Raw genomic sequence first — 27,547 nt, forward strand, 5'->3', positions numbered from 1 at the left:
GTGTGGGAAAACCGGTCAGAGAACTGAGCCAGAAGATTCCTACAGTCATCATTTTGCTGGTTAGAGAGGCAGTCATCAAGAACCACTCCCTCTACTGAGCCATCTACTGGATGGGATAGCAGTTTGTAGAGGATCATTCCCTTCCTGCTGACCTTTATCGTTGGCCATGAGCAGTGTCATGTCAGCCCTGTCGTATTAAGGTTTTAGGTGATTTACATGAAGCACCTTGTGGGGGGCATCTGGGAGTGCCTAAGTAGACCAGATAGGTGACCTCAAATTTTTTCCCACAGTAGTATGGGGGCCACTCCACTTACCTTGGCCTGCCCTGGAAGCTAAAGGCTCCAGGACCTACACTGTCTGTTCTGGCTGGTTAACAGTCAGTACAGCCTCCTGGTCATGCCACTGGTTCTGCAGTTCTTGGCTGGCCTAAAGATTTAGATGCCCTCTTCATGTATTCACCCATGCTGGATCTCAGGCCTAATGCACAGTCCACAATGTCCTGTTTGGGGGGCTTGATGGTTGTTCCCAACATTCCCTAACAGGATGTCCATAGAAAATCTCAACGGGGCTGTAGCCCACTCCCTTTTGTGGAACTTCCCTGTAGGCATAGAGGGGACAAGGCAATAGGTCATCCCATCTCCCGTCAGTTTTTCTGAGAGTCCCATGATCATGCCTTTGAGGTTTTTGTTGAATTTCTCAACTAACTTGTTTGTGGGTGATAAGGGTTGGTGAATTTGTATGTTACACCACACTCCTTCCACATGGCTTTAAGGTATGCAGACATGAAGTTTGCAGCTCTGTCTGATACCTCCTCTTTAGGAAAACCCATCCTGGAAAAGATTTCCAGGAGGGTCTTTGCCACTGCAGAGGCTGTAGTGGTCCTGAGAGGAATTGCCTCTGGTTACCTGGTGGCATGGTCCACCACCACCAGTATAAACCTGTTTGCAGATGCAGTTTGAGGGCCAAGGGAGCCAACACTATATACCCCTACCCTTTCAAAGGGTACCCCAAACACTGATAGTGGAATTAAGGGGGCCTTTGGGGTGCCACCTTTCTTGTCACTGGCTTGACAGGTCACAAATGCGTGACAAAACTCCTTTGCGTCTTCAGACATGTGGGGCCAATCAAAGTGAGGGACTAGTCTGTCCCAAGTTTTGGTTTGTCCCAATGCCCTGCAAGGGGCATGTCATGGGCTAAAGTCAACAGGAACTCCCTGAATTTCTGAGGAAACCAGGTTTGGGGTCCCTTGCCTCAGAATAAAGGAGGCTGTTGCCCACTGGCATCCCCTGCTTCCTGAGCTGCAACTTACCACCTCAGACTGAGGACAGGTCTTCTGCTCTTCACTAAGGGCCAGATGTAGCAAGGCATTAGCGCCTCGCAATCGGCGAAAAATGCAGTTTGCGAGGCGCTAATGCCTGCGCGCAATGCAGAAACACATTTTGCGAGTCGGAAAATGTGTTTCCGACTCGCAAATAGGAAGGGGTGTTCCCTTCCTACTTGCACCTCGCACGACGATGTAAGTTGATTTGCGACCGCGAAAGCGGTCGCAAATCAACTCGCAGTTACCATCCACTTGAAGTGGATGGTAACTCATTCGCAAACGGGAAGGGGTCCCCATGGGACCCCTTCCCCTTTGTGAATGCTCACAAAAATATTTTTTCAGAGCAGGCAGTGGTCCTACGGACCACTGCCTACTCTGGAAAAAAAAACCGAAACAAAAGGTTTCGGTATTTTTTTTCTAAGTGCAGCTCGTTTTCCTTTAAGGAAAACTGGCTGCAGATAGGGGAAAAAAAACTGCTTTATTTAAAAGCAGTCACGGACATGGTGGTCTGTTGTCTCCAGCAGGCCACCATCCCCGAGAGTGCCCAGACTCGCTATGGGGTAGCAAACTGCGACCCACCTCATTAATATTAATGAGGTGGGTCTTTGCGACCCCATAGCGACTCGCAAATTGCAACTCGCAATTTGCTTTCTACTTACATCTGGCCCTAAGTTCTTCCCTGGTGGGCCCCCCTGCATCTAAGAGCTCAGCTGTGTCAGCCCTAAGCTTCTACGGTGTAGGCTCCACCCAAGGAGCGGGTTCCTTTCCCTGAGGATGGGGACCTCATTGGAAGTGTGAGCAGTGGGCAACTTTTTACCCTGTCTGCCTTTCTCCTAAAGAGCTTCATGGGCCATTTTTCCAGTGCTCCTTATTTCCTTCCCTTTTTTAGCCTGTGCTCTGGTTAAAGCAAAGATATGCCAAAGGATGCCCAGCATTGCTGCATAGGCCTCCAACTGCACTTCAGCCCAAGCTGAAGTCTCCAAATCATTACCCAACAGACACTCTACAGGTAGATCAGTGGATACCACACATTTCTTTAGGCCAGTAACTCCTCACTGCATAAGTGTTATTAGCATCAGTCACTTGGTACCTGTGATCAAGTCGGTGTTGTTCAGAGGCACCAGTTTTTCAGTCACCATTCTGACACTGGCACCTTTGTCCCTGAAGGCCTCAGCCTCAACACCATTTATTAAGGGATGCTGCCTGTACTTTCCATATTATGGGGACACGCAGCTGAGATGGCAAGGTCAGTGCCATCCTGGGAGACCAACACTGCCTCAGTGGTCTCCCTGACTAACCCAGAGCCCACTACCTAGTCCACAATGTGAGCCCAGCTAATCTTTTGGACTCACTGCTGCTATTGCTGCTACTGCTAGAGACACGAGGGGTAGAAGTGGTGGTTGTAGTAGTAGTAGGAGGAGCCTTAGTGCTTGGTGCTCTTTTTAGGACAGGTGCTGTCACCTGCACTATAGCCTTTCTGTCTACATATGTAGCACCAAGATTTCTTGTGGGAAGAGGAGGAGGACTTGGTCCCACCCCGAGAAGAGTTTTGTGGCCCTGCCAAAGACTCTTTCTTTGTTTTGTCCTCACACTTGTCCTAATTGTTAGGAGAATCCTTCTTCCTGGAGTCACCCCCTGAGATTTTCCTACCCACCCTGGTGTGAAGCCATTTGTCTGCCTTCTTCCCCAATTCTTGGGGAGAGTACAGATCTGAGTTCACCAGGAACTGATGCAGCTTATCAGATGTGCAGTTATTAAGGATGTGCTCTCTTACAAGTTGTAGGAAGTTGGCTCTGTATATACTATCTCAAAGTGAGAGAGAGTGTGCACAGAGTCCAAGGGTTCCCCTTAGAGGTTGATAGTGGCAAAATTAGGTAATTCTAATGCTCTATTTTGTGTTAGTGTGGTCAAGCAGTAGGCTTATCAGAGGGTAATGTTAAGCATTTTTTGTACACACAGAGGCAATAAATGAGAACACACACCCAAAGACTTAACTCCAGGCCAATAGGTTTTATATAGAAAAATAGCTTTTCTTCATTTATTTTAGAACCACAAGATTCAAGATTTGAAGTAAATACATAAAATGCAAGGTGATGCACACGGGTAAGTATAGAACTTTGATTCAAAGCAGTAGTACACACAGTTTAGGTTAAAATGACAATAAGCTATTTTAAAAGTGGACACAGCACATAAATCAACAGTTCCTGGGGGAGGTAAGGATGGTTAAGTTTCTCAGGTCAGTAAATCACTTACACAGTCAGTCTCCTGGGCATAGGCAGCCCACTTTTGGGGGTTCAAGGCAGCCCCAAAGTCACTGCACCAGCAACACAGGGCCGGTCAGGTGCAGAGGTCAAAGGAGGGCCTGTCAGCTGGCAAGTAAGTACCCGCGTTCTCTGGAAGCAGACCAGGGGGGGTTTGTAGAGCACTTGGGGGGAACACAAACAGGCACACAAAACACACCCTCAGTGGCACAGTGGTGGCTGGGTGCAGTGTGCAAAGTTGGTGTCGGGTTTGTTACTGGAAGCAATGGAGGGACCCGGGGGTCACTTAGGTGATGCAGGCAGGGCACAGGGGGGCTTCTCGGGCCAGCCACCAACTAGGCTAGGAAGAGGGCTGCCTGCTGGTCACTCCTGCACTGGAGGTTGGTTCCTCTCAGTCCTGGGGGCTGCGGGTGCAGTGCTTGGTCCAGATGTCTGGTTCCTTGTTACTAGGCAGTCGCGGTCAGGGGGAGTCTCTGGATCCTCTCTTCAGGCGTCACTGTGGGGATGCAGGGGGGGTCAACTCAGGTTACTCACTTCATCGCAGTCACCTGGAAGTCCTCTCTGCAGTGTTTGTTCTCTGGAGCTCGAGCCGGGGGTGTCGGGTGCAGAGTTAGAAGTCTCACGCTTCCGGCGGGAAGGGAGAGTTCTTTGAAAGTTGCAAAAATGTTGCTGTTGGTGAACAGCGCCGCTGTTCTCTGGAGTTTCTTCGTCCTTTGCTTTCAAGGCAGTCCTCTGAGTCGCCGCTGGTCCCTGTCGGATGCGTCGCTGTGCAGGTTCTTTGAGTCTGGAGAGAGGCCGGTAGGGCTGGGGCCAAGTCAGTTGTCATCTCCTTTGTCTCTGCAGGGGTTTCAGGTCAGCAGTCCTTCTTTCTGTAAGTTGCAGGAATCTGATTTCCTGGGTTCAGGGTCACCCCTAAATATTAAATTTAGGGTGTGTTTGGGTCTGGGGGCAGTAGCCAATGGCTACTGTCCTGGAGGGTGGCTACACCCTCTTAGTGCCTCCTCCCTGAGGAGAATTTCTAAAGGCAGGAGTCACCTCAGCTCAGGACACCTTAGGGGCTGTCTGACTGGTGGGTGAATCCTCCTTGTTTTTCTCATTATCCTCTCTTGCCTTGCTGCCAAAAGTGGGGGCAGTGGCCGGAGGGGCGGGCATCTCCACTAGCTGGGATGCCCTGGGGCGCTGTAACAAAAGGCATGAGCCTTTGAGGCTCACCGCCAGGTGTTACAGTTCCTGCAGGGTGAGGTGAGAAGCACCTCCACCCAGTACAGGCTTTGTTCCTGGCCACAGAGTGACAGAGGCAGTCTCCCCATGTGGCCAGAAACTCGTCTGGTTGTGGCAGGCTGGCAGAAACTGGTCAGCCTAGTACTAGGAGTCGGACTGGTATTCAGGGGGCATCTCTAAGATGCTTTCTGTGTGCATTTATTGTGCTGAGAAGTTTGATACCAAACTTCCCAGATTTCAGTGTAGCCATTATGGAACTGTGGAGTTCGTGTTTCACAAACTCCCAGACCATATACACGTATGGCTACCCTGCACTTACAATGTCTAAGGTTCTGCTTAGACACTGTAGGGGCATAGTGTTCATGCCTGTGGTATAGTGCACCCTGCCTTAAGGCCTGCTAGAGGGGTGACTTACCTATACCACAGGCAGTGTGAGGTGAGCATGGCACTCTGAGGGGAGTGTCATGTTGACTTAGTCATTTTTTCTCTTCCCCCCCCCCACCTCCCCCCACCAAGCACACGCAAGCTATGAGGCAGTGTGCATGTGCTGAGTGAGGGGTCCCCATGGCGGCTTAAGACATGCTGCAGCCCTTGGAGATCTTCCCTGGCAACAAGGCCCTTGGTACCAGGGATGCCATTTACAGGGGACTTATCTGTGTGCCAGGGCTGTGCGAATTGTGGAAACAAATGTACAGTTTAGGGAAAGAACACTGTTGCTGGGGCCTGGTTAGCAGGGTCCCAGCACACTTTCAGTCATAACTGGCATCAACAAAAGTCATGGGGTTACCATGCCAAGTAAGGCATTTCCTTACACAAGTAAATTTTATAAGACCTGAAAATCATGCACATTGCTACCATGTAACCAGCCTTCCAGGTACTTTACAGAGTAGTCTACAAAATAAACCCAATCCTGGGAGGACTCCTTCCTCGTCTTCCTGAATTTGATTCTACACTCCTCAGTGGTTAAGCCAAACTCATCAGAGTGCATTCTTGAGTGCCTCATAGACATCAACATCTTCTTCTCTGACAGAGGAGTTTTTCCCTACCTTTATCAGAAGAAGAGAGCCACAAGATGGCTGCCCACTACCTCTGAGGAACCCTCTGAACTTTCCAGGCCCTCTCGAAGGCAGTGAACCACTTGTGGACATTATCCCCAACCTTGTAAGGTGGAACAATCTTACTTGGATTTCTAGAGTTATAGAAGTCCACCCTGACCCTGGTGTCCCTAAAGTTGTTGCTGCCACCATGAGGTGTTAGCCCCAAATTCTGACTTTCCCTTTCCACTGCCAGGGCCTCCCTATCTAGGTCTAACAGTTGCTGCTGCAGCCTTGGTTTGGCTTCTTCTAACCTGAGTTTACTGAGTTCCCTATCTAAGGACTCCCCCCTGAGTTAGAGTGGTGGGTCCGATCTGACACTGATGAGACCTGGGTGTGGACAGAAGAGGAGGACCAATCCCTCTTCCTGGAGACCCTTTGCACCAACCCGCTATGAGTAAAAGTGGACCTACTTGTGTGTCCTCTATTGTTACTTCCATGAGTGCTCCCCATAGCATTGGTGTGTTCCCCAGTTTCTTCCTGACCCTCCCCAGTGAAGTCAAGGTCTTCCCTGTCTAAGAGTGGGGAGTGAGTCTCTACCTCCTGCTCCTCAGTGTTCTGATTATCAGCTTGAAGGATCAGTCCTAGAAGGAGAGTTTTATTGGGACTTCTCCCTGTCATTAGCTTCCTGGAAACACACATCTCCCTTAAATCCGGAAAAGTGTGTCCCTAATACTTAGAGTCTGAGACCTGAGCTGTTTTTTCTACTAAAGATATTTTCCCTAGAGTAGTGTGGGTTCACCTACCTACTCTAAGTAACTAGACTTCTTAAAGAGTTTAGAGAAGTGGCTATGCTAGACCCCCAACTTACCTAAACTAAGAGTCTAGTGATCCTAATTTATGATTGTTGGGTACCCTATAGACTTGTGGTGGGCTTTCCTGTGGAACGTTACCAATGTAAGAGTAGTAAGGCAATTGCAAGTGTGTTATGCAACCACTGCACCACCAATGTCGGAAGCTGGCCTGGTGTGTGGTAAGCAGCTATGGTTTTGTCACCTTATACCAGGTCCAGGCAACCCCTATTAGTGAATGAAGACAGTGTCTAGGAACCCAAGGGCGGATTCTGGAAGAAGAGACCCAGCTAAAGAAGGGGACAGGGTCCAGTCTACGATGGAGTGTCCAGACCGGACAGGAGCCAATACCCACCCTTCTGTGGATGAAGGCCTGGGTTGAAGGGGGAAGATGATCAGCTTTGGATCCCAGGAGCTGCAGAGAAGTCCTTGGAGCCGTGCAGGTAAGGTCTCACGTCAGTCACCGATTTGCATGTGGTCGGGTGAACCACCAACAAGCCTTGGCAAATATAAGTTCGAGCAAAAGAAGAGTTGCAAGCCTGAAGGGGACCAGCAAGGTCTGGGGGACTCTACCCTTGGAAGGGAGTCCTGGCTGACCCTCAGCAGTCGGGAAGGCGAGCAGAAACAGTCGCAGTCCCCACAAGCAACCCACTGGCAGCAGGCACAGTAAGTTTCAGTGAGGCCCAATTAGCACACCTGGAGAGGAGTCCCACGTTGATGGAGCGGCAGAGGAGAGACTGTCTTTTCACGGATAAAGTGCTGGAGGCTGGGGCTACTTGGGGCCTGAAGATCCCTTGGAGCAGGAGACAGCAATCCTTGGTTGCTGCAAGAGTCACGGTGCTGCACAGGGTTACTGTCCTGGAAGGAGAGGTAGGGGCTCACCGTCACCCAAAATTGACCAAGGGTACAGAGGACCACGGGGACCACCACTTGTGTTCCAGGATCCACGCAGTTCCAGAGGAGAACAGATCCAGGCAGCTGGACGTTGTTGCTTTTGCGGCTTTCCTTCACTCTAAGGGAGATTCTGTCTTGCTTCTTGGTGCAGCTGAAGTCTTGCTGACCCCAGAGGATGCACAGCCATGGAAATGTTGCAGTTGCTGGAAGGAGCCAGAAAACAATGTTGCAAGGCAAGGTCATCTCGAGGGGTTGTAGTCTTGTCAGTTCCTGAAGTGTCCAGTTGCGGTTCCAGTGGCCTGGAGCAGAATAGGTCATTGCAGAGGAGTCCTGGTGGAGTCTTGAACGTCGAATCTGGGGACCCACCGGCAAGGGAGTGCCTAAATAGCCCTGAAAGGAGGTTTGGTCACTTTTCAAGGTGACCACCCATCAAAGGGGGGGTGGGGTCACTGACTTCACCTGCCTTTCCTGGCCACTCAGATGCTCCCTGGAGCATCTGCACATCTTGTTTTCAAGATGGCAGAATCAAGTGGCCACCTGGAGGAGCTCTGGACACCACCCCTGGGGTGGTGGCGGACAGGAGAGTGGTCACTCCCCTTTCCATTGTGCATCTGCACACCAGAGCAGGGACCAGAGGTCCTTGGACTGGTGCAAACCAGTTTATGCAAGGAGGGCACCAAATGTGCCCTTCAAAGCAAACCGGTGACTTGTGGAGGCTACCCTTCCCCAGCCTTGTAACATCTATTTCCAAGGTAGAGGGTGTTGCCTCCCTTTCCCACAGGAAATCCTTTGTTCTGCCTTTCCCTGCCTGAACTGGTCAAGCAGCAGGAGGACAGAACCCTATCTGAGGGGCTGCAGCAGCACGGGCTGCCCAGCAAACAGTGAAAGACTGGTAGGAGCAATAGTGTGGGATCCTGTAAGGAGCCCCCAGTATGCATAGAATCATGCCACCCATACTGGCATTAGTATTGGGGGTGTGATTCCAACATGTTTGATACCATACATACCTAGGTTCGGACGTACCATTATGTAACTGGACACAGGTGGCCAGTACGCGGATAGAATGGCTTGCTCACGCTTACGAAATCCAGTGCGTTGGAACTGGAGTTCTTAGGGGCACCTCTGCTCATGTAGGGAGGCCCTCACACACAGGAACCTGCACCCTGACTTCTGGGCTAAGAGGACCTACCATAGGGGTGACTTACTGTGACCTGGTGCAGTGACCAGTAGTGATAGGAGGCATGCACCTTTTCACACAGGCTGCAATGGCAGGCCTGCAGGGGTAGTTTTGAAGGACTCCCATGGGAGGCATCATACATGCTGCAGCCCATGGGGGACCCTGGCGTACCTATGCCCTGGGTACCTCCGTGTACTATACACTAGGGACTAACAGGGGTACACCAGTATGCCAATTGTGGGGTGTAAAGGGTACCAGAGCAACCAAAATTGGAGGAGAAAGCCCAATCACTAAGGTCCTAGTTAGCAGGATCCCAGTGGAGACAGTCTATGCAAACTGGTAGACAGTTGAAAAAGTGGAGGTAACTGTGCCAAAAAGAGTGACTTTCCTACAATTCGGACTATGATTCCCATGTTTCAGCCTCTTTCCTGGATTTCTGTGTGACTGACTCTCAGGCTTTGGGGCCTTATGGCCTCCTGCATCACATCCTTCTAGTAACCATTGCTTGTTGGCATATGCTGGCTCTGCAGTGGAACTTTAAGTTCCAGTGTGCACAGCATCAGGAAAATCTCTCCAACATGATCCATATCTCAGCTGGAATTGCAAAAGACCTGTAGTGGTTGCTGAGAAACCAAGATTGAGTTGGCGGCAGACCTCTCACTTCTCCAACCAGAGCAGACTTTAGTGAGAGATGCATCACTTCTGTGTTGAAGTGGCCATTTGGGAGAGGCAAAGATCAGAGGACTGTGGTCTCCAACGTAATCTGTCTCCACATCAACTTGTTAGAGCTTTGGGATCCAGTTGGCATTGAAAGCCCTTCTTCCATCAGTAGAAGGCTATTTCAGATTTTAACGGACAGCACCAAACAAGAGAGCGAAGTTGGGTCATGGACCCTTTGCAAAGAGGTCCTGCGCCTATGGACATGGGTGTATTGCAGAGCTTTGTCCTGGTGGTGTGTCACCTGGCAGGCTCTCTAAACATCAGAGCAGACAAATTCAGCCATCGAGGAATAGCGTATCACAAATGGGGTCTCCACCCACAGGTGGTGCAAGACCTCTTTCAAGATTGGGGAGAGCTTTGGTTAGATCTGCTCGTGACTGCGAAGAATGTAGAATGTCAGCAATTCTGCACGCTGGCGTTTCCAAGGCACCTCTCACTGTGAGATTTTTTTCAACTTGAGTGCAGCCCAGGCCTTCTGCACCCCTTTCAGCGGATACTACTTCTTTCCAGAGTTCTCAAGACCACCAGGAACGACCTGGCCCAAGCCATTCTTGTATTTCCAGATTGGGCATGGAGAATATCGTATCCCAAGCTTCTTAGTCTGAGTACCGGTCCTCCGATCAGGATGCACCTTTGGAAAATCTTCTAACACAGTAACAAGGTAGGGTCTTGCACCCCAACCTGCATACTCTCCGCCTTTATGTGTGGAGATTGCATGGAGATTGAGTAGTGACAGTTGACAGTTTTTGTTCTTCCTTATGAACTCTGTGGTGATATCTTGTGAGCCTGGCATCCATCTTCTAAGTCAATATGCACCTGCCATTTGGACAAGTTTATGACAAGTTGTGCATCCTAGAATATTGAACCTCTTTCTGCACCCCCGCCCACGTTTTGTGGCTGTTCTTTCTCTATCACAGCAGTGCTCTATTGTGGGCACTGTTAAAGGTTGTTTATCAGCCATCTTGGCTTTCTGGCAGTTGCCAGAACAGTCTTGTCTAAGTCACCTGTTGTGACCCGTTTATTTAAATGAGACATCTGGTCTTAAAACTTAAAATTTCTCATGTGCAGCTTTCGAGCCCCTACACAATTGCCCAATTTTCCTACTCACCATCAAAACAGCTTTTCCGGTGGCCATAACATTGGTCAGCAGTGTTAGTGAAAAGCAAGTGCACTCTGTGCACCCTCGTACACAAATTTCTACCTAGACAAACTGCTTCTATGGACCCGTGCTTGCTTGCCTCCTTCCGAAGGTTGTTGCACCCTTTTACGTAGGCCAGAGTATCACCTTGCATCCCTTTTTTGCTCTGTCTCATCCTTTTAAAAAAGAGGAGAGACTCAACCGTCTGAACCCCAGAAAAAACGTTGTACCGTGATCGTACCAAAGAGTTCGGGTAATTGGGCATGTCGGACAAAGAAGAGGAAAGCTGCGCAGGCAGGAATCATCTCATGATGGATAGTGCTGTGCATAAACATTTGCTATGCATTGGCCAAAAAAAGCAACCTGCTGAGGGTTTGCACACTCATTCCACGAGAGTCGATGCTGCAACCACTGTGTTAGCTTGCGGTGTCCCTGTCCTGGACAGGTGTCAGTAAGCAACGAGGGTGTCACTACATACGTTCACCAAACACTATTGTCTGGATAGTGGATAGTCAGGTAAGTTGTCCTTTTTGGCCCTGCAGGACTTTTTGTTCTAATCTGTTTGGAGACCCACCTCCGAGGAGGTATTTCTTGTGTATCTACCCTAAAGTAAGTAATCTACAGCTAGAAGCCTCTATCAGATGAATAAGTTACTTAAATTTGTTCACACTATATCTTGTAGAGGCTATCTAATCTGAGATTTGTTACTGACCCTCCTGTCATCACCACCCCGCTCATTGATTTCTGTACAAGGTTACCCTTTTTGAGACCATTTGCACTGTACGGTAGTGCATCAGCTATCTTCATTGCTCCAGTTTGGAAAGTCGCAAAAAATAAACTGATGTCAGTGCACTGGGGTAACGCCTTAATAGTCACTGCGCATATCACATCCGGCGTGGCTGCAGTGGAGTCGAACAACACCATCTACCAGTGTGCACGGGTACTGCTTGAAAAATATCTAGATCCAGTCTGACACATGGGGAATATTCTTAGGTAAGGAATCTGCAGCTAGATAGTCTACACCAGATAAAGCGTTACCGAAGGTAGGTAGCTTGTTGAGGATGGCAGGGCATTTTATCTGTCAGATGAGTCCTCCAGATCATCCAGTAGGGCTATAGCCTGTAATTTCTTTCTGACCCACCTAAACTCCCTCCTACATTTGAGTGGCTTTCGAAGGAGCATCTATCAGTGTATTTCCAAGCGGTGTGAGCTCTGTTGGCCAAAGGGGCCATCAAAAGGAGATCCAGCCTTGAGAGTAGAAATGAATTGCTACTCTCTCCATTTCAATGTGCCTAAGAATAATAGATGGCTTTATCCTGTTTTGGTTCTGCTCTTTCAGAATGCCTACCCACTGAAGGACAAATTAAAAATGCTGACTTTGGCCCAAGTCTGTCCGTCAGTGATCCAGGCACCTGAATGGTCGCTTTGGACATACAGTATGCATGCTTTCATATACCAGTCTTGCAGTCCCTCACAAGTTACGTGCGAGCCCAGATCACCCAGAAGCATTTTCAGTTGGTCGTGTGCCCCTTCAGACATACCAGTGGTTCTGAAGTGTTCACAAACGTGATGGTTATTATTGTTGCCCATTTTTGAGGGTCAGGGATACCAATTTTTCTCTACATTGATGAATGGGTGTTTCAGGCAGTCTAGCTACGGACAGTCGTGGGCCACCTCTGGATGACATTGAATCTCTTGACATTGATGGGCACTTGATCTACGCATCTCACTCCTTTGCAGAGACTTCCTTTTGTAAGAGCTGTTCTAGACATAGTGCAATTCAGGGCCTTAACTCTCTTACAAGGAGTCCAGGACATTTAAGCTTTGATCGCAGTGTTTAAGCCTTGCTCCGGGAACTTGGTGAGAGTAGCTCTGAGGCTGCTAGGCCTGTTGGCCATTTGCATTGTGTTGTTCCTATTCGCTGCATGGGGTATGCAAGCTCTGCGGTGGGATTTGAAGTAGGAATGGAACCCAGCATCAAGGAAACATAATGGGTGTTATCCAGGTTTTGGAGGAGGCTGCACAGGACCTGCAGTGATGCCTGCTAGACCACAGCTTGACCAGTGGCAGACATCTCTCCCTTCCCCTCCCAGAGTTAGAGGTGAGGATGCTCCCCTATTGGTTTGGAGTGGTTATATGGGATAGAAGATCAGAGGACTCTGGTGCATGGCAGAAACCTGGCTCCACATAAAATCTTTTGGAGCTTGGGGGGTCATTCACTTACCATTGAATCCCTTCCACCTATTCACAAAGGGAAGACTGGTTGAGGTTCTCATGTACAAAACCACTGCCATGTGATACTGCAACAAGTAGGGCGAAGTGGGGTCCTTTGTGAAGAGGCATTGCATCTCTGGAGTTGACTGGAGCTTTAGGGCATTTTCCTTACTGTCAAGCCATCGGCAGGATCTTTGAACACAAGGTGGACGAGATCATCAGGTGAGGTCTAGTGGATCATGAATAGAGGTTACATCCCAAAGTGGTGCAGGACACCTTCCGACAATGGGGAAAGGCCTGGCTGAATTTTCTTTGCCATTATCTAGGATGAGCAGTGTCAAGGCCTCTGCGTGTTTTAGTTTCCAAGAAAGCCTCTCAAGGCTAGAGTGAAGAATGTGATTCATGTATTCCTTTCCACCACTGCCCAGAGTTTTAAAGATCAGGAATGACTGGACCAAAGTCAGTGACTCAGGATTTGTCCAGTAGAGTATGATACCCATAATTTTTGGGCTTGGGTATGAATATGTTTCCTCCAATCGGCTAACGCTGCAAGATGATCCTTGAGGAAATATGGTTTATTATAAGGTGTGGTTGCGAGACCTCACCATGTAATAAATTCACAACCCGGTCTTGGGACTAATCAGGCTAATTTGTCAAACCCTAGCTCAAGATGTTTCTTCAATCAGTCAGGCTTAAACAAAGGAACAAGTGTAAAGCAATTAATCCACACCAAAACAATTGAACAAGAAAGAAGCATTACTGTCAAGAAATCAGACAACAATTTATAAAATTAGACTTTATTTTTATTGATTTATACACATCAAAACTAAAAAGAACATCTTGAAGGATCGTGAGACACAATTGAAAAAACAGCTAATCACAATTTATTAAAGCTTGTGCAAGCATTGTTAAATGTAGTGAATTTGAGACTTAGACACTTTTTCATGAAAACGTTTGTCAGAGAGTAGGTCAGGGGCATAGGAAGCTGGCCTGGTGTGTGATGGGTACCTATGGTACTTACACCTTATACCAGGTCCAGAGTTCCCCTATTAGTGAAGTGTAGGCAGTGCCTACAGGCCAGGCTCTCTATAGGTAGCTGTGGATGAACAGCCAAGGCCTATGTAGGAGACATGCATAGCTCATGCAATACCACTGTAGTCACACAGTACTCACACACATGAAAGAAAAGTCTGTGTTACAAAAGTAAATGCACTTTCTTTTTTTTAATGACAATTATCAAAAACTTCTATATAGGCAACCCTCCAGTAGGAGGTAACACAATGGATATGTGCACTATTAATCAGAAATAGGCATAAATAGCAATAGAAAACAGTGCAATGACAATATAGTGAACCTAGGGGGTGCCCAAACCATATACTAACCAAAATGGACCCCCACCCAGGTAAGTGGAATCTGTAGAGGGGAGCTGGGGGAACTGGGAATCCCAAAAAGTAAGTACCACAGGGCCCCCAAGCGACCAGGAAGAAAGGAGTCAGTTACTGGATTTTTCCCAAACCACCAAAAGGACTGAAAAGAAGAATAATGCACCACTCAGACAAGACTGCAAGAAACCAGCAGTGGATTCCTGAAGAGGAAGACCTGAAGAAGAAGTCTCAGAAGTGTCCGGCGGTAGCATTAGCCACTACCCACCCGTCTGTGGTTGCAGGTGTTGGTCAGCGGTAGGACGAAGACAATCAGCAATGCAGCCCTGGAGTCGGTGAAGAGTTCCTGGAGGATGCAGTCAACATCCCATGCCGGATGGAAGTTTGCAGTCTGTGGTGGTGAAAAGCCACCAACAAGCCTTGGCAAAGGCAAGAGTCGCGGTAGACAAAAAGTGGAGCTGCCGTGGAACCAGCAAGGTCCAGGAGGACTCAACCCACAGAGGTGATTCCCAGGGGACCCTCAACAATGTAGAAAGTCCACAGAAGAAAAGGCAGCCCCCATAGGAGACCCATTGGAAGAGGACCCAGGACTCGCAGAGCCCACACAGCACATCTGAAGAAGGGTCCCATGCCGCAGGAGAAGCATGCAGACTGCTGTGCATCACAAGGAATAGGGCTGGGGCTGCACGGATCCTGAAGATCCCTTTCGAGGAGATGCCAACAAGCCTTGGTAGCTGCAAGAGATGTGGTGCACGGGGGTACTGTCCTGCGTGGGAAGGTAATGGCTGAAAATTCACCAAAGTTGGACAGCTGACAGACAAGACGAATAGGACCACTACAGACCACCACCCGTGACGCAGGATCCACACAGCTCAGGATGAGAGGAGATCCATGCAGCCGGTCGTCATCACAGTTGGTGCCTTCGGCTGCAGGCGAGTGACTCCTTCACTCCAAGGGACATTCCTTTTTTCTTCTCATGCAGACTGAAGACTTGTTGCCCTCAGAGGATGCACAGCTGGGGAAATGTTGCAGAAGCTGGAAGGAGCGGTGGAAACAATGTTGCAAGTAGAGGCTTCGTCGTGGAATCAGATTGTCGGTTCCTGGAGGATCCAGTTGCAGTTTCAGTGGCCAGAAGTTGAAATAAATGATGCAGAGGAATCCTGCTGGAGTCTTGCTCATTGAATCTGAGATCCTCCCAAGAGGGAGACCCTATATAGCCCTGGAAGGGGGATTGGTCACCTAGCAAGGTGACCACCGATCAGGAGGGGGCTTTGATATCACCTGCCTGACCTGGCCACTCAGATGATCCCAGAAGCCTCTGCCCACGTTGGAATCAAGATGGGAGAATCACAGGACCCTCTGGAGGAGCTCTGGGCACCACCCTCGGGGTGGTGATGGACAGGGGAGTGGTCACTCCCCTTTCCATTGTCCAGTTTTGTGCCAGAGCAGGGACTGGAGGTCCCTGAACTGGTGCAGACTGGTTTATGCAAGGAGAGCACCAAATGTGCCCTTCAAAGCATTCCAGCGGCTTGGGAAGGCTACCACTCCCAAGTCATGGAACAGCTATTTGCAAAGGGAGAGGGTGTTAACCCCCAACCCCCCCCCCCCCCCCTTCACCCCCCCCTTCACCCAAAGGAAATTCTTTGTTCTGCTTTCCTGGGCTTGAGCTGATCAAACAGCAGGAGAGCAGAAACCTATCTGAGGGGTGGCAGAAGCTTGGACTGCCCGGAAAACCCCAGGAAGCTGGTAGGAGCCATGCTGGAGGTCATCTAAGGAGCCCCTAGAGTGCATGGAATCATACTTCTAATACTGGAAATAGTATTGGGGTATGATTCTGACATTTTTTATACCAAACATACCTCGGTTCGGACTTACCATTATGTAGCAGGACATGGGTAGTGATCTATGTTTAGTACACGCGTAAAATGGCTTCCCCGCACTCATGAAGTCCATGAAAATGGAGCTGGAGTTCGTGAGGGTACCTCTGCTCATGCACGGTTGCCTTCTCACACAGGTACCTGCACCCTGCCCTCTGGGCTAGGAGGGCCTACCATAGGAGTGACTTGCAGTGACCTGTAGTGAAAACAGTGCTAGCACCCTTTCAGGCAGGCTGCAATGGCAGGCCTACAAATACACTGCATGGGCCCCCCAAAGGTGGCATAATACATGCTGCAGCCCATGCGGAACCCCTGGTGCCCCGATGCCCTGGGTACCGGATACTAGTGACTTACAAGGGGGTACCAGTATGCCAAATGTGGGGTGGTGTAGTCCAAGCAACCACATTTAAAGAGAGAGAGCATAGTCACAGGGGTCCTGGTTCGCAGGATCCCAGTGAACATTTTTAAAACATACTGACATCAGGCAAAAAGTGGGGGTAACCATGCAATACTTTCCTACAAGGGGGACTAGAAAAGTCCAAAAGAAAAGTTACCTCCAAGAAGAACTAGTCTCCAGTTCAGTTCTAGCATTATTGGCTACTTTCCTTTTACTTCTATGGAATGGCCCTGATGACAGGGACACAGCATGCTGAAAGATGCTCTGTGTGTTTGAGGCTGGTGTGGTACCCTATACTGAGTCCAGGCAACCCTTAGTGATAGATAGTATGTTTCCAGATAGCAAAAGCACTCCGGGGTAGCTGAGGCGAGCAGCTAAGGCTTATCCAGGATGAATGTAAAGCACTTGCAATACCACAGTAGTCAGTGTGAGAGAGGGCCTCTTTTTGGCATGGGTATCCCCCCACTTTTTGCCTGATGTTGATGTGTCCTAAAACTTGTAGTGCCCGGGGCCCCTGCTAACCAGCTTCCCTGGGCCAGAGCTCTTTCCCTAAATCTGTTGTGATGTATTGGCACTATTAGTTACACTCTTAACTACCACTATAAGTTGCGAGGAAATGTGTACCTATGTACCCAGGGCATAGGGTACTAGGGATAGAGCCCTGAGGGCAGCAGGACTGATTGTGCCACCCTCTAGGGCCATGTATCCAGAAGCACCCAGCACTCCCATTGCAGGCTGAGTGTTCCGGTGCAAACCTAAAACACAAACTCGACATGGCACTCTGTGTGCCTGTCCACCATGAACTGCATTTACTATGGGTAAGCCACCCTCTCTGACAGGCATTATAGCCCTAAGGCAGGGTGCTCTATATTATATGTGAGGGTATAGCTGCATGAGCAGTATGCCTCCACTGTGTCCTTGCCAAACCTGGGACGTAGTGAGTGAACAGAGCAGCCATTTCAATACATGTACTGGACATTGGTCAACGCGAGTTTCCCAGCTACATGATGGCCACCTTGAACCCTGGGATGTTTGGTATCAAACAACTCGGAAGGATAAATCCAAACTGGTGCCAGTCTTGGATTTATCCCTAAGTGACCCAGGGACCACCTTAGAAGTGCCCCCTGCAAAAGCTGGCATGGTTGCTGACTGGCCTTATCCAGCTGCCACCTCCAGACTGCGAGGTGGACCCTCAAATTCAGTTCCCTCCATCTTGGAATGGAGGAAAATAGCCAATTAGGAAGCTGGCTCCGTGTATATACTATCTCAAAGTGACACAGTGTGCACAGAGTCCAGGGGTTCCCCTTAGAGGTTGATAGTGGCAATAATAGATAATACTAATGCTCTATTTGTGGGAGTGTGGTCGAGCAGTAGGCTTATCAGAGGGTAGTGTTAAGCATTTGTTGTGCACACACCGGCAATAAATGGGAACACACTCAGACTTAACTCCAGGCCAATAGGTTTTTATATAGAAAAATATTATTTTCTTAATTTATTTTCGAACCACAAGATTCAAATTGGAGGTAAGTACATTAAATGTAAGGTATAGGTAAAGATAGGAGTTTGAATTAAAACCGTAATGGACACAGTTTGGCATAAAATGGCAATAAGCTATTTTAAAAGTGGACACTGCTAAATTCAACAGTTCCTGGGGGAGGTAAGTGCAGGTTAGTTTTTGAGGTAAGTAAAGCACTTACAAGTTCAGTCTCCGGGGCATAGGCAGCCCACCATTGGGGGTTCAAGTTAACTCCAAACACCCAGCAACACGGAGCCGGTCAGGTGCAGAGGTCACTGCTTCACCTGTGGTTGGTTCTTCGCGCGCTTGGGGGCTACAGGTGCAGTGCTTCTTCCAGGCGTCTGGTTTCTTTTCACCGGGCAGTAGCGGTCAGAGGGGTCTTCGGGATTCCCTCTGCAGGTGTTGTCGTGGGGGTGCAGGGAGGTTGGCTTAGGGTGGACAGATCGTCGTAGTTACCTGCGGGTCCTCTCTGCGGCCTTGGTTTCTCGGGACACTGGCCAGGGGCGTCGGGTGCAGAGGGAGGGGACTCGCGCTTCTGTAGTGAGGTGAGAGTCCCTTTAAATATGGTTTCCTCTTGTTGCTTTAGACAGGGCCGCTGTCCACTGGAGTTTCTTGGTCCTTTGGAGTTGCAGGGCAGTCCTCTGAGTCTGCAGAGGTCGCTGGGCCTGCAGAATGCGTCGCTGTTGCAGGTTCTTTGAATCAGGAGACAGGCCAGTAGGGCTGGGGCCAAAGCAGTTGTCGTCTTCCTTCTCTGCGGGGTTTTCAGGTCAGCAGTCCTTCTTGTTAGGTCATCAGGAATCTGATTTCCTGGGTTCAGGGTCACCCCTAAACACAAAATTTAGGGGTGTGTTAGGGCTGGAGGGCAGTAGCCAGTGGCTACTGTCCTTGAGGGTGGCTTACACCCTCCTTGTGATCCCCCCCCTTTGGGGAGGGGGGCACATCCCTATTCCTATTGGGTTAAATCTTCCAAAGCAAGATGGAGGATTTTCTAAGCAGGGGGTCACATCAGCTCTTGTCACCTTAGTGGTGGACCTGGCTGAGGGTGTGACTCCTCCATGCTTTATTCATTATCTCCCTGGACTTGCTGCCAAAAGTGGTGGCTGTGTCTGAGGGGACGGGCATCTCTACTAGCTGGAGTGCCCTAGGGCATTGTAACACTAAGCCTGAGCCTTTGAGGCTCACTTCTGGGAGTTACAGTTCCTGCAGGGGGGAGGTGTGAAGCATTTTAAATAAATCCTACACTGGCATCAGTGTGGGTTTATTATTCTGAGAAGTTTGGTACCAAACCTCCCATTATTCAGTGTAGCCAATATGGAACTGTGGAGTTCGTTTTCACAAACTCCCAGAGCATATACTTAATATGGCCACACTGTACTTACAATGTCTAAGAATGGTCTTAGACACTGTAGGGACATATTGCTCATGCAGCTATGTCCTCACCTGTGGTATAGTGCACCCTTCCTTAGTGCTCTGAACAAGTTACTTACCTTCAGTAATGCATATCTACCTGCAGATTCCTTACACTCACCCATGCCTTCCTGCTATGTGGGCTGTTACCCTTTTCAGGGTTCTAGTTTTGTCACACATTTGTCAGTTCACTTCATGGATCTGCGTTTCTGGCGTGGAAAGTCATTAAAAGTAAATGATGTCCGTGCCCTTGGGTTGTGCCTATCTTGGTGGCTGCAACAACACCTCTGGCGCTGACAACCCAATGAGCCAACCAACGGCGTGCAGGGGTACTACTGAAGCAAATGTTTCTGGATCCAGTCTGACACCTGGGAAATTCAAAGGTAAGGAATCTGCAGCTAGTTATAGTCACTACCAGATAAAGCATTACTGAAGGTAAGTATTTTGTTTTTCATATTCGTTCTAACTCATGGGATATACAGGAGGCAGGGAATCTGCATGTAAATAGAATATCCACCACAAAGATCGTTAATTGAAGGTAAGTTACTTTATCAGTTGGGTAGCTCAATCTCTGGGTTGCATGCTGCCTCCTCCTCTATTAATTTCATGATTGTGGATCATTTATTTGTGTTACTGAAGAGATTGTGACATGAGAATACATTGAAGTTCTCTCGTAGGGGATTTCCATGTATAGTCATAAGCGTAGAATATTCCACGCACGCTTGCGGGGAGCCCGAAGCACTTTTTCCAATATAACTTCTTAAGTGTCCATGTTCGCCTTACTTCAGAAAGGCCTGCCAAGTCACTTAACAATGTTCCCATGCAGCCTATAGAAAGGGCTACAGTGTTCAAGCTTCTTTATTCAGATTGCTCTTGAAGTAAAAGCATTAAAATGCTTGGCAAATGAATGCAATTATTTGTAGAAAAAATTCCTTCACAAACCTCTTTTATATCAGAAAAAAACCCTATGAAGGAGTGCAGAGCAGTGTAGCCCATAGGCTGCCATTAGTAATGAAGAAAAGGATACTGTGCCTTTAAGAACAGCCATCCCTCCAGTATCCCATCATGCTTAGAGAAGAGGCAGTTACCTCAGTTCTTTTTTCCGGCACCTGCTGACAGGTCTCTGGAGCATTGAGCTTGACCTTTTTAGTTTTTTTCCTTCAAAAATATAGAGATACTTTGAGAAAAAAGGCTTCATTCAACGTCTTTTATCTTTCTCTACTGGATTTTGAAGTTTTCTGACAGGAATTTAAGGATGTTTTACTCAAAATGCCTTCCTTGTTTGACAAATGCCCAAAATGTGACAGAAAAAAGGCCAAAACAGATCCTCATGAGGTCTGTATCATTTGTCTGCCTTCCTCACATATTCTTGCCTCCTGCAACATCTGCAAGACATTCTCCAGGCGCACATTATGTGAGAGAGAGAAGATTCGCCTTCAAGGGAGAGCAGAGAGAAGACGCCAAGGAACCAGTGGGACTTCTGAGCGAGGGGAAGGTCAGTCTTCCACCAGGGCTCAGACCTCGGCCTCCAGTGGTCGTGGAAGGTCTGAGAGGCGCTCTTCTGGGCGAAAACGACATCGGTCCTGGTCAACTTAGAGAAGATTGACCTCGAGAGGAGGTACGGCGCGAGATGCTCGCCGTCGAAATCCGGCTCGACGTTGTATAGGAGTCGCCGTTCGACGTCAAGGCACCGTACGATGTTGAAGACCCCAAGATGCACGACGTCGAGAAGCAGATCGGCGTTGTCGATGTCGAGAGGTCAAAGTAGATGTCATGGGTCGACACCCCGCACAGCGTCGACATCGAGACGGAGAGGGAGGTCGAGGAGACACAAGAGACGGAGAATTTATTTGTCATCAGAGCAATCTACTTCAGTAGTGTTGCTTCCTTCGTCACCTTCTTCTTGTGCTTCTCCGCATGTTTCTCCTCCTCCAGATCTACCGACAACATCACCTCAACCAACTGGTCAGGAGTTACTACAAACAGCACCGCTTCCGGTGCCTCAAGTACCGGCTAATGTCCCAACTAGACCGCGCTCTACATCGCGCCGCCGTTCACGCCATGGCCATGACTCATCCCGATAAGATCGCACCGCAGATCTAGGCGCAGCTCAAGTTCAAGGGAGCGTGAGAGGGAGTCTTGGTCTTCCACCAGAGACTACTCCCCTACTTTATCGGACTCTCCTCCACCTCGGTCCTCGCCAGTGGATGACATTAACACCTTCCATGAAGTGCTGGTCCGAGGCGCGTCAAAACTAAATATACCAATGGTCGCCCCTACGCCATCTATGTCGGTCATCTTCGAAACTCCACAACAGCGTACAGCTGCCAGACCATTACTACTCCTAGTGCCTGACCTCTTAGAGCCCGCTATGGAGGTTTTGCTAACACCAGCTACGACAAGACCTGCACCGTCTAGACTGCAGAAAAAGTATCGCCCTCCGGAGCAAGATCCAGTCTTTTTGCGCTCTGACCTGCCACCGGACTCAGTAGTTATTTTGGCGGCTCGCAAAGCTCACGCAACCTCCATCTTCCACCTCTCCTCCGGATAAGGAGAGTAAACGATTGGACTCAACAGGCCGTAAAGTCTGCGGTTCAGCTGCGTCATCTATGAAAACTGCATGCGCTGCAGCCCTTTTGGGCAGGTACGATAGATCTTTGTGGGATTCCATCTTGCAGTTCGCAGAGCATCTCCCGAGAGATCACAGAGAGGACTTCTTAGAAATAGCCAAAGAAGGTGCTATGGTCTTCAACCAGATCATAAGCGTGGCAGCGGACGCGTCTTTGCTTTCAGCACATTCTTACTGTCATGGTGTGACGCTGAGAAGGCATTCGTGGCTGCAGCTCACGTCATTGAAGCCGGATGCGCAGCAAAGAATAATGAATCTGCCATTTTCAGGATCCACATTATTCGGATCACACGCAGATGATGAAATGTCAAGGATGAAAGCTGAGGTGAACACATTAAAACAGTAGGACTGGACAAACCTAAAGAGCAACGTAGGTCCTTCCGTCCTTTCCATCGCTGCTACACCACGCAGAGGGTTCAAGCCCCTCAATGGGCACCTACGAGGCCTCACCAGCAGTACTAGCGACCCTACCAACATCAGCGTAAGGCACAGAGGGGACGATAGACCGATCAGTCCACTCAGAGTACCCGACAGCCTACCACCTCAAAGCCTTGAGAATGTCCTCCCCCCCAACTTCGTTAACCACTCCGGTGGGGGGAAGTGTCACCAATTGCCTGGTAGAGTGGCAAAGATTACAACAGACGCTTAGGTCTTAGACATTGTACAGAATGGATATTGTCGACTGCACACCTCGATCTCCTAAAGGCAGAAGTTTCCATCCTCCTCGAAAAGAGAGCAGTAGAATTGGTTCCCATCAGCCAACGGGGGAAGGATATTTTCTCCAAATACTTTCTCATCCCAAAGAAGGACAAGAACAAATTCAGGCCCATTCTAGACCTCAAAATTGCCAACAAATCGATCCGAAAGGAAAAGTTCAGGATGCTATCCTTACACCGGATATATCCTCAGATTCAGCAAGGGGACTGGCTTTGCTCAGTGGATCTACACGATGCGTATTTCCACATCCCCATTGCGAAGAAACATCGGAAATTCCTGAGGTCTGTGGTGGGTCAAGATCACTTCCAATACACGGTCCTACCATTCGGTCTCAGGTCTGCACCCAGAACCTTTTCCAAGTGCATGGCGGTATTGGCAGCTCATCTCAGGAAAAATCGAACTTTCATATACCCGTATCTGGACGACTGGTTAATCAAAGCGTCCACTTATGCAGAAGCAAAACTGCATTTCCAGATGACCTGCGACCTCCTGTACCAACTAGGTCTTCATGTCAACTTTCACAAGTCAACGACAGTTGTTGTCCAGAAGTTACACTACTTAGGAACTACCATAGAGACACTGCAGGCAAAAGTGTGTCCTTCGGAGGAACGACGCTTATCCATTCTCCGGAAGTGTTGGGCTCTCCGATCAATGTGTCACCCAACAGTGCGAACAGTCTCCTCACTTCTCGGCTCCATGGCATCCTGCATTTTTCTGACACCCAACGCTCGCCTCCACATGCGTCCGCTTCAGGAATGCCGGGACGACCAATGGAATCAGTTGTCTGGGAACTGGGAGGATCGAATTTGCCTATCCACCCATGCAATCAGATTTCTGACTTGGTGGTGCTCTCCATCCAATTCTACTAAAGGGGATGCCATTCCGGGCAGTGCCTCCAACGCAGACTATTGTGACAGATGCCTCTCTCCTCAAATGGGGAGCTCATGTGGGTCACCTGCAAATACAAGGTTGATGGTCTCACAAGGAGTCATTATACCACATCAATCTCCTAGAGCTGCGGGCAGTACACCTAGCTCTCAAGGCATTTCTACCCTCAATCACCACCGACAACTTGCTGGTGCAGACAGACAATACCACCACTATGTTCTATCTGAACAAGCAGGGGGGCACCAGATCCAGAATCTTGTCTCAAGAGTCCCAGACAATATGGCACTGGCTCCTAGCCAGGAAATTGAGCATAGTGGCAACCCATCTTCCAGGGGTTCAGAACATGCAAGCGGATGCCCTCAGCAGAGTTCTAGAAGAGAACCACGAGTGGGTGCTTAACAAAGTTCTACGAGAGAACTGTAGTTACAGGTAGGAAACTATACCTTTCTTACCATGGTGCATAATTTGTCGTTCTTCTACCCCTGCAGCCAGCCATATGTTCCTCTAAACTCTCCTTCCGTTTACTTTTTTCTTTTTTTTTTCTTTTTTATCAATGGTATTTACTCACATGCATAGCAAGAATTGGGAGGAGGGGATAGAAACTAACTGGTGACAAATGAGGGCAAAGGTCTTAGAGTGGGTGAAGGAGCTTTGACTTCAAACTGTTCAGATTTCTATGACAACTGCTCTTTAATGGACGTCAATGAAGAATGTCCAATTTGTGCAAGAAGTAATTTTTCCCCAAATCTTGCAGACTGCATGCCAGGATCCAGAGGCTGAAGATACTGATGATGATGAGGAGCAACAGGTGAGTGAAGGTTTTGCCCAACTTAGCTAAACTATGAAATTGAAGAAATATGTGTCAAATGTGAGCGTAGGTAATCATAGCACTCTGCGAGGTGCTTTCTTCTTACCTACAAGCTGGTCTAGGGCTGTAGCCCTTCCAGCATTTAATTTTGGAGGCGCCTTAGCAAATTCCACTCAGGAGAAAGGTTTCTCTTAGATATACACATTGAGGAACTTGTATTATATATTTTTATTTCATTGTTTAGCCTATGAAAAATACTTACGAACACTTGGATGAATTAAACACTGTATTAATGTATGCATTAAGTTAACGTTGTTGACAGAATGTTTTTCAAGTCAGTTATCCTTCTTTAAAATCACATATTTGGAATTTTCAGAATTAAACTTGCAAATCATTTGTTCCTAGCTATTAGGTAATTAGGGAAAGCACCACCATGTGTCTTGTAGGCCCTATTTAGACTAAATATCAGAGCCAGATTCGATTGGGATTCTATCTGTCCTTCCAACTCAAGGGTATAGCAACTGTTAGACAAATTGTCATTTCCTCTAAATTTGAATAAAAATGTGTGTCTCTTTGGAGGCCATGCCATTTAAAAGTTTAGTTGAATACCCTTACTGTGAAGTGATTATATTTTCTAATGAGCCTTTCTATATACAGATTCCTCACCTTTTTAATCCTCCCAAACACACTGGATCCAAAACCAGAAAAGCTTACAAAGCTCCTATGTGCCATTAAGTGGCACCATCACTGCTACACTATGTCAATTCTTCTGTTTTTTTCAAATGCCATAAACTCAGATCTTGAGCTTCCCTCTTTCTATTTTGTTAAATTTCAATATGAGATAACAAAATAAATGAATCCTGGCATTGCAGCACCGATTCCTGGTGGATAATTTGATTACTCTAGCAGCATTTTCCACAACTTTTCTTACTGCTACACTTCAGCAATCATCTCACTTTTGAGTATTCCATTTACGAAATGCTACTATTGTCGTAGACAGGTGTTGCTTTCACACCCCACAATGTCTGCCATTGGCATCTGTGGTCTAAGCACCATTTTCAGACCTGTGACAGCTGTGCTTTACTGTCAGAGAAGGCCATGAAGGAGAGGGAAGCAAAGCTGATCACATCTCAGTCAGCAAGTGGCAAAGTAGTCATTTACTTGAGGTCCTGCTCCAACTCCCAATACGAATCGCGCATCTCCTTCAGCCTATGTGTGGCCCGAAGAATAATTCCACTCTCTCTGCTCCTGAATCTGACTATTTGTTTTCTAAGGATTCTGGCTCCTGATTCGGACCACACCCAAGCGGCAGCATTCACACACAAGCTATGTTCTGAGTTCCACACTCTCCTCTGGTGCACTTTCAGGCCCACAAGAGATTGCAGGACATTTAACTGTACTTCTTCCAGTGGTCTCTGTCCTGGTGGCATCCAATCCTACTTTTGTCCTTGATGCTGCCCTTTTGCCTTTAAACTTCTGTTGCCAATTGTATCTCCAGTTGCTGGGTGCTCCACTTTTTTAAATACAGGTGTAGGAAAATGCCACTGTTGGCATGGTTACCCCCTAACATTTTGCCTTTTGTTGATGCCAGCTTTGATTGGAAGTGCGCTGGGACCCTGCTAACCAGGCCCCAGCACCAGTGTTCTTTCCCTAAAACTGTACCTTTGTTCCCACAATTGGCACACCCCTGGCACACAGAAAAATCCCTTGTAAAAGGTACCCATGGTACCAAGGGCCCTTTGCCCAGGGAAGGTCTCTAAGGGCTGCAGCATGTAATATGCCACCCTGGGGACCCCTCACTCGGCGCATGCACACTGCCTCATAGCTTGTGTGTCCTGGTGGGGAGAAAAAGACTAAGTCGACATGGCACTCCCCTCAAAGTGCCATGCCCACACCCCGCTGCCTGTGGCATAGGTAAGTCACCCCTATAGCAGGCCTTACATCCCTAAGGCAGGGTGCACTATACCACAGGTGAGGGGATAGCTGCATATGCACTATGCCCCTACAGTGTCTAAGCTAATTCATAGACATTGTAAGTGCAGGGTACCCATAAAGAGTATGTGGTCTGGGAGTCTGTCAAACACTAACTTCACAGTTCCATAATGGCTGCACTGAATACTGGGAAGTTTGGTATCAAACTTTTCAGAACAATAAATCCACACTGATGCCAGTGTGGAATTTATTGAGAAATGCACACAGAGGGCATCTTAGAGATGCCCCCTGCATGCCAGCCCAACTGCTAGTGCTAGGCTGACCAGTCTCTGCCAGCCTGCGACTTCCAGACTAGTTTCAGGCCACATGGGGTGAGTGCCTTTGTGCACTCTGTGACTAGGAACAAAGCCTGTCCTGGGTGGAGGTGCTTCACACCTCCCTCTGCAGGAACTCTAACACCTGGCAGTGAGCCTCAAAGGCTCAAGCCTGGTGTTACAGCGCCCCAGGGTACTTCAGCTAGTGGTACACAGTTTTGGCAAAAATGGCAATAAGCTATTTTAAAAGTGGACACTGCAAAAATCAACAGTTCCTGGGGGAGGTAAGTAATAGTTTCTCAGGTAAGTAAAGCACTAACAAGTTCAGTCTCCGGGGCATAGGCAGCCCACTGTTGGGGGTTTAAGTCAAGCCCAAACACTCAGCACCAGCAACACAGGGCCGGTCAGGTGCAAAGGTCAGAGTAGGGCCCAAATAACATAGGCGCCTATGGAGAACAGGGGTGCTCCGTTTCCAGTCTGCTAGCAGGTAAGTACCTGTGTCCTTTGGGAGCAGACCATGGGGGTTTTGTAGAGCACTGGGGGGGTCGCAAACAGGCACACAAAATACACCCTCAGCGGCACAGGGGCAACCGGGTGCAGTGTGTGAACAAGGCGTCGTGTTGTAGATGGGAATCAATGGAGAGATCCGGGAGTCACTCTGATGATGCAGGCAGGGCACAAATGGGCTTCTCGGGCCAGCCACCGACTGGGCTAGGATGAGGGCCGTCTGCTGGTCACTCCTGCACCGGTGGTTGGTTCCTCTCAGTCCTGGGGGCTGCGGGTGCAGTGCTTTGTCCAGGCATCTGGTTCCTTTATTACCGGGCCGTTGCAGTCAGGGGGAGCATCTGG

General features: G+C 48.6%; 1 protein-coding gene across 1 annotated transcript in view; it reads left to right on the top strand.

Annotated features, from left to right (window-relative positions):
* The window catches only part of IPO4 (importin 4), a 1,872,953-nt gene that overhangs the window by 1,156,113 nt on the left and 689,293 nt on the right, over window positions 1–27,547 (top strand). Inside the window, exon 24 of the mRNA XM_069238173.1 lies at window positions 24,399–24,452. Within this exon, the coding sequence (XP_069094274.1) occupies window positions 24,399–24,452 (54 nt within the window). The remainder of the gene's footprint in view (window positions 1–24,398; window positions 24,453–27,547) is intronic.

The sequence above is a fragment of the Pleurodeles waltl genome, chromosome 6, assembly GCF_031143425.1.
Source record: "Pleurodeles waltl isolate 20211129_DDA chromosome 6, aPleWal1.hap1.20221129, whole genome shotgun sequence".
NCBI lineage: Eukaryota > Metazoa > Chordata > Amphibia > Caudata > Salamandridae > Pleurodeles > Pleurodeles waltl.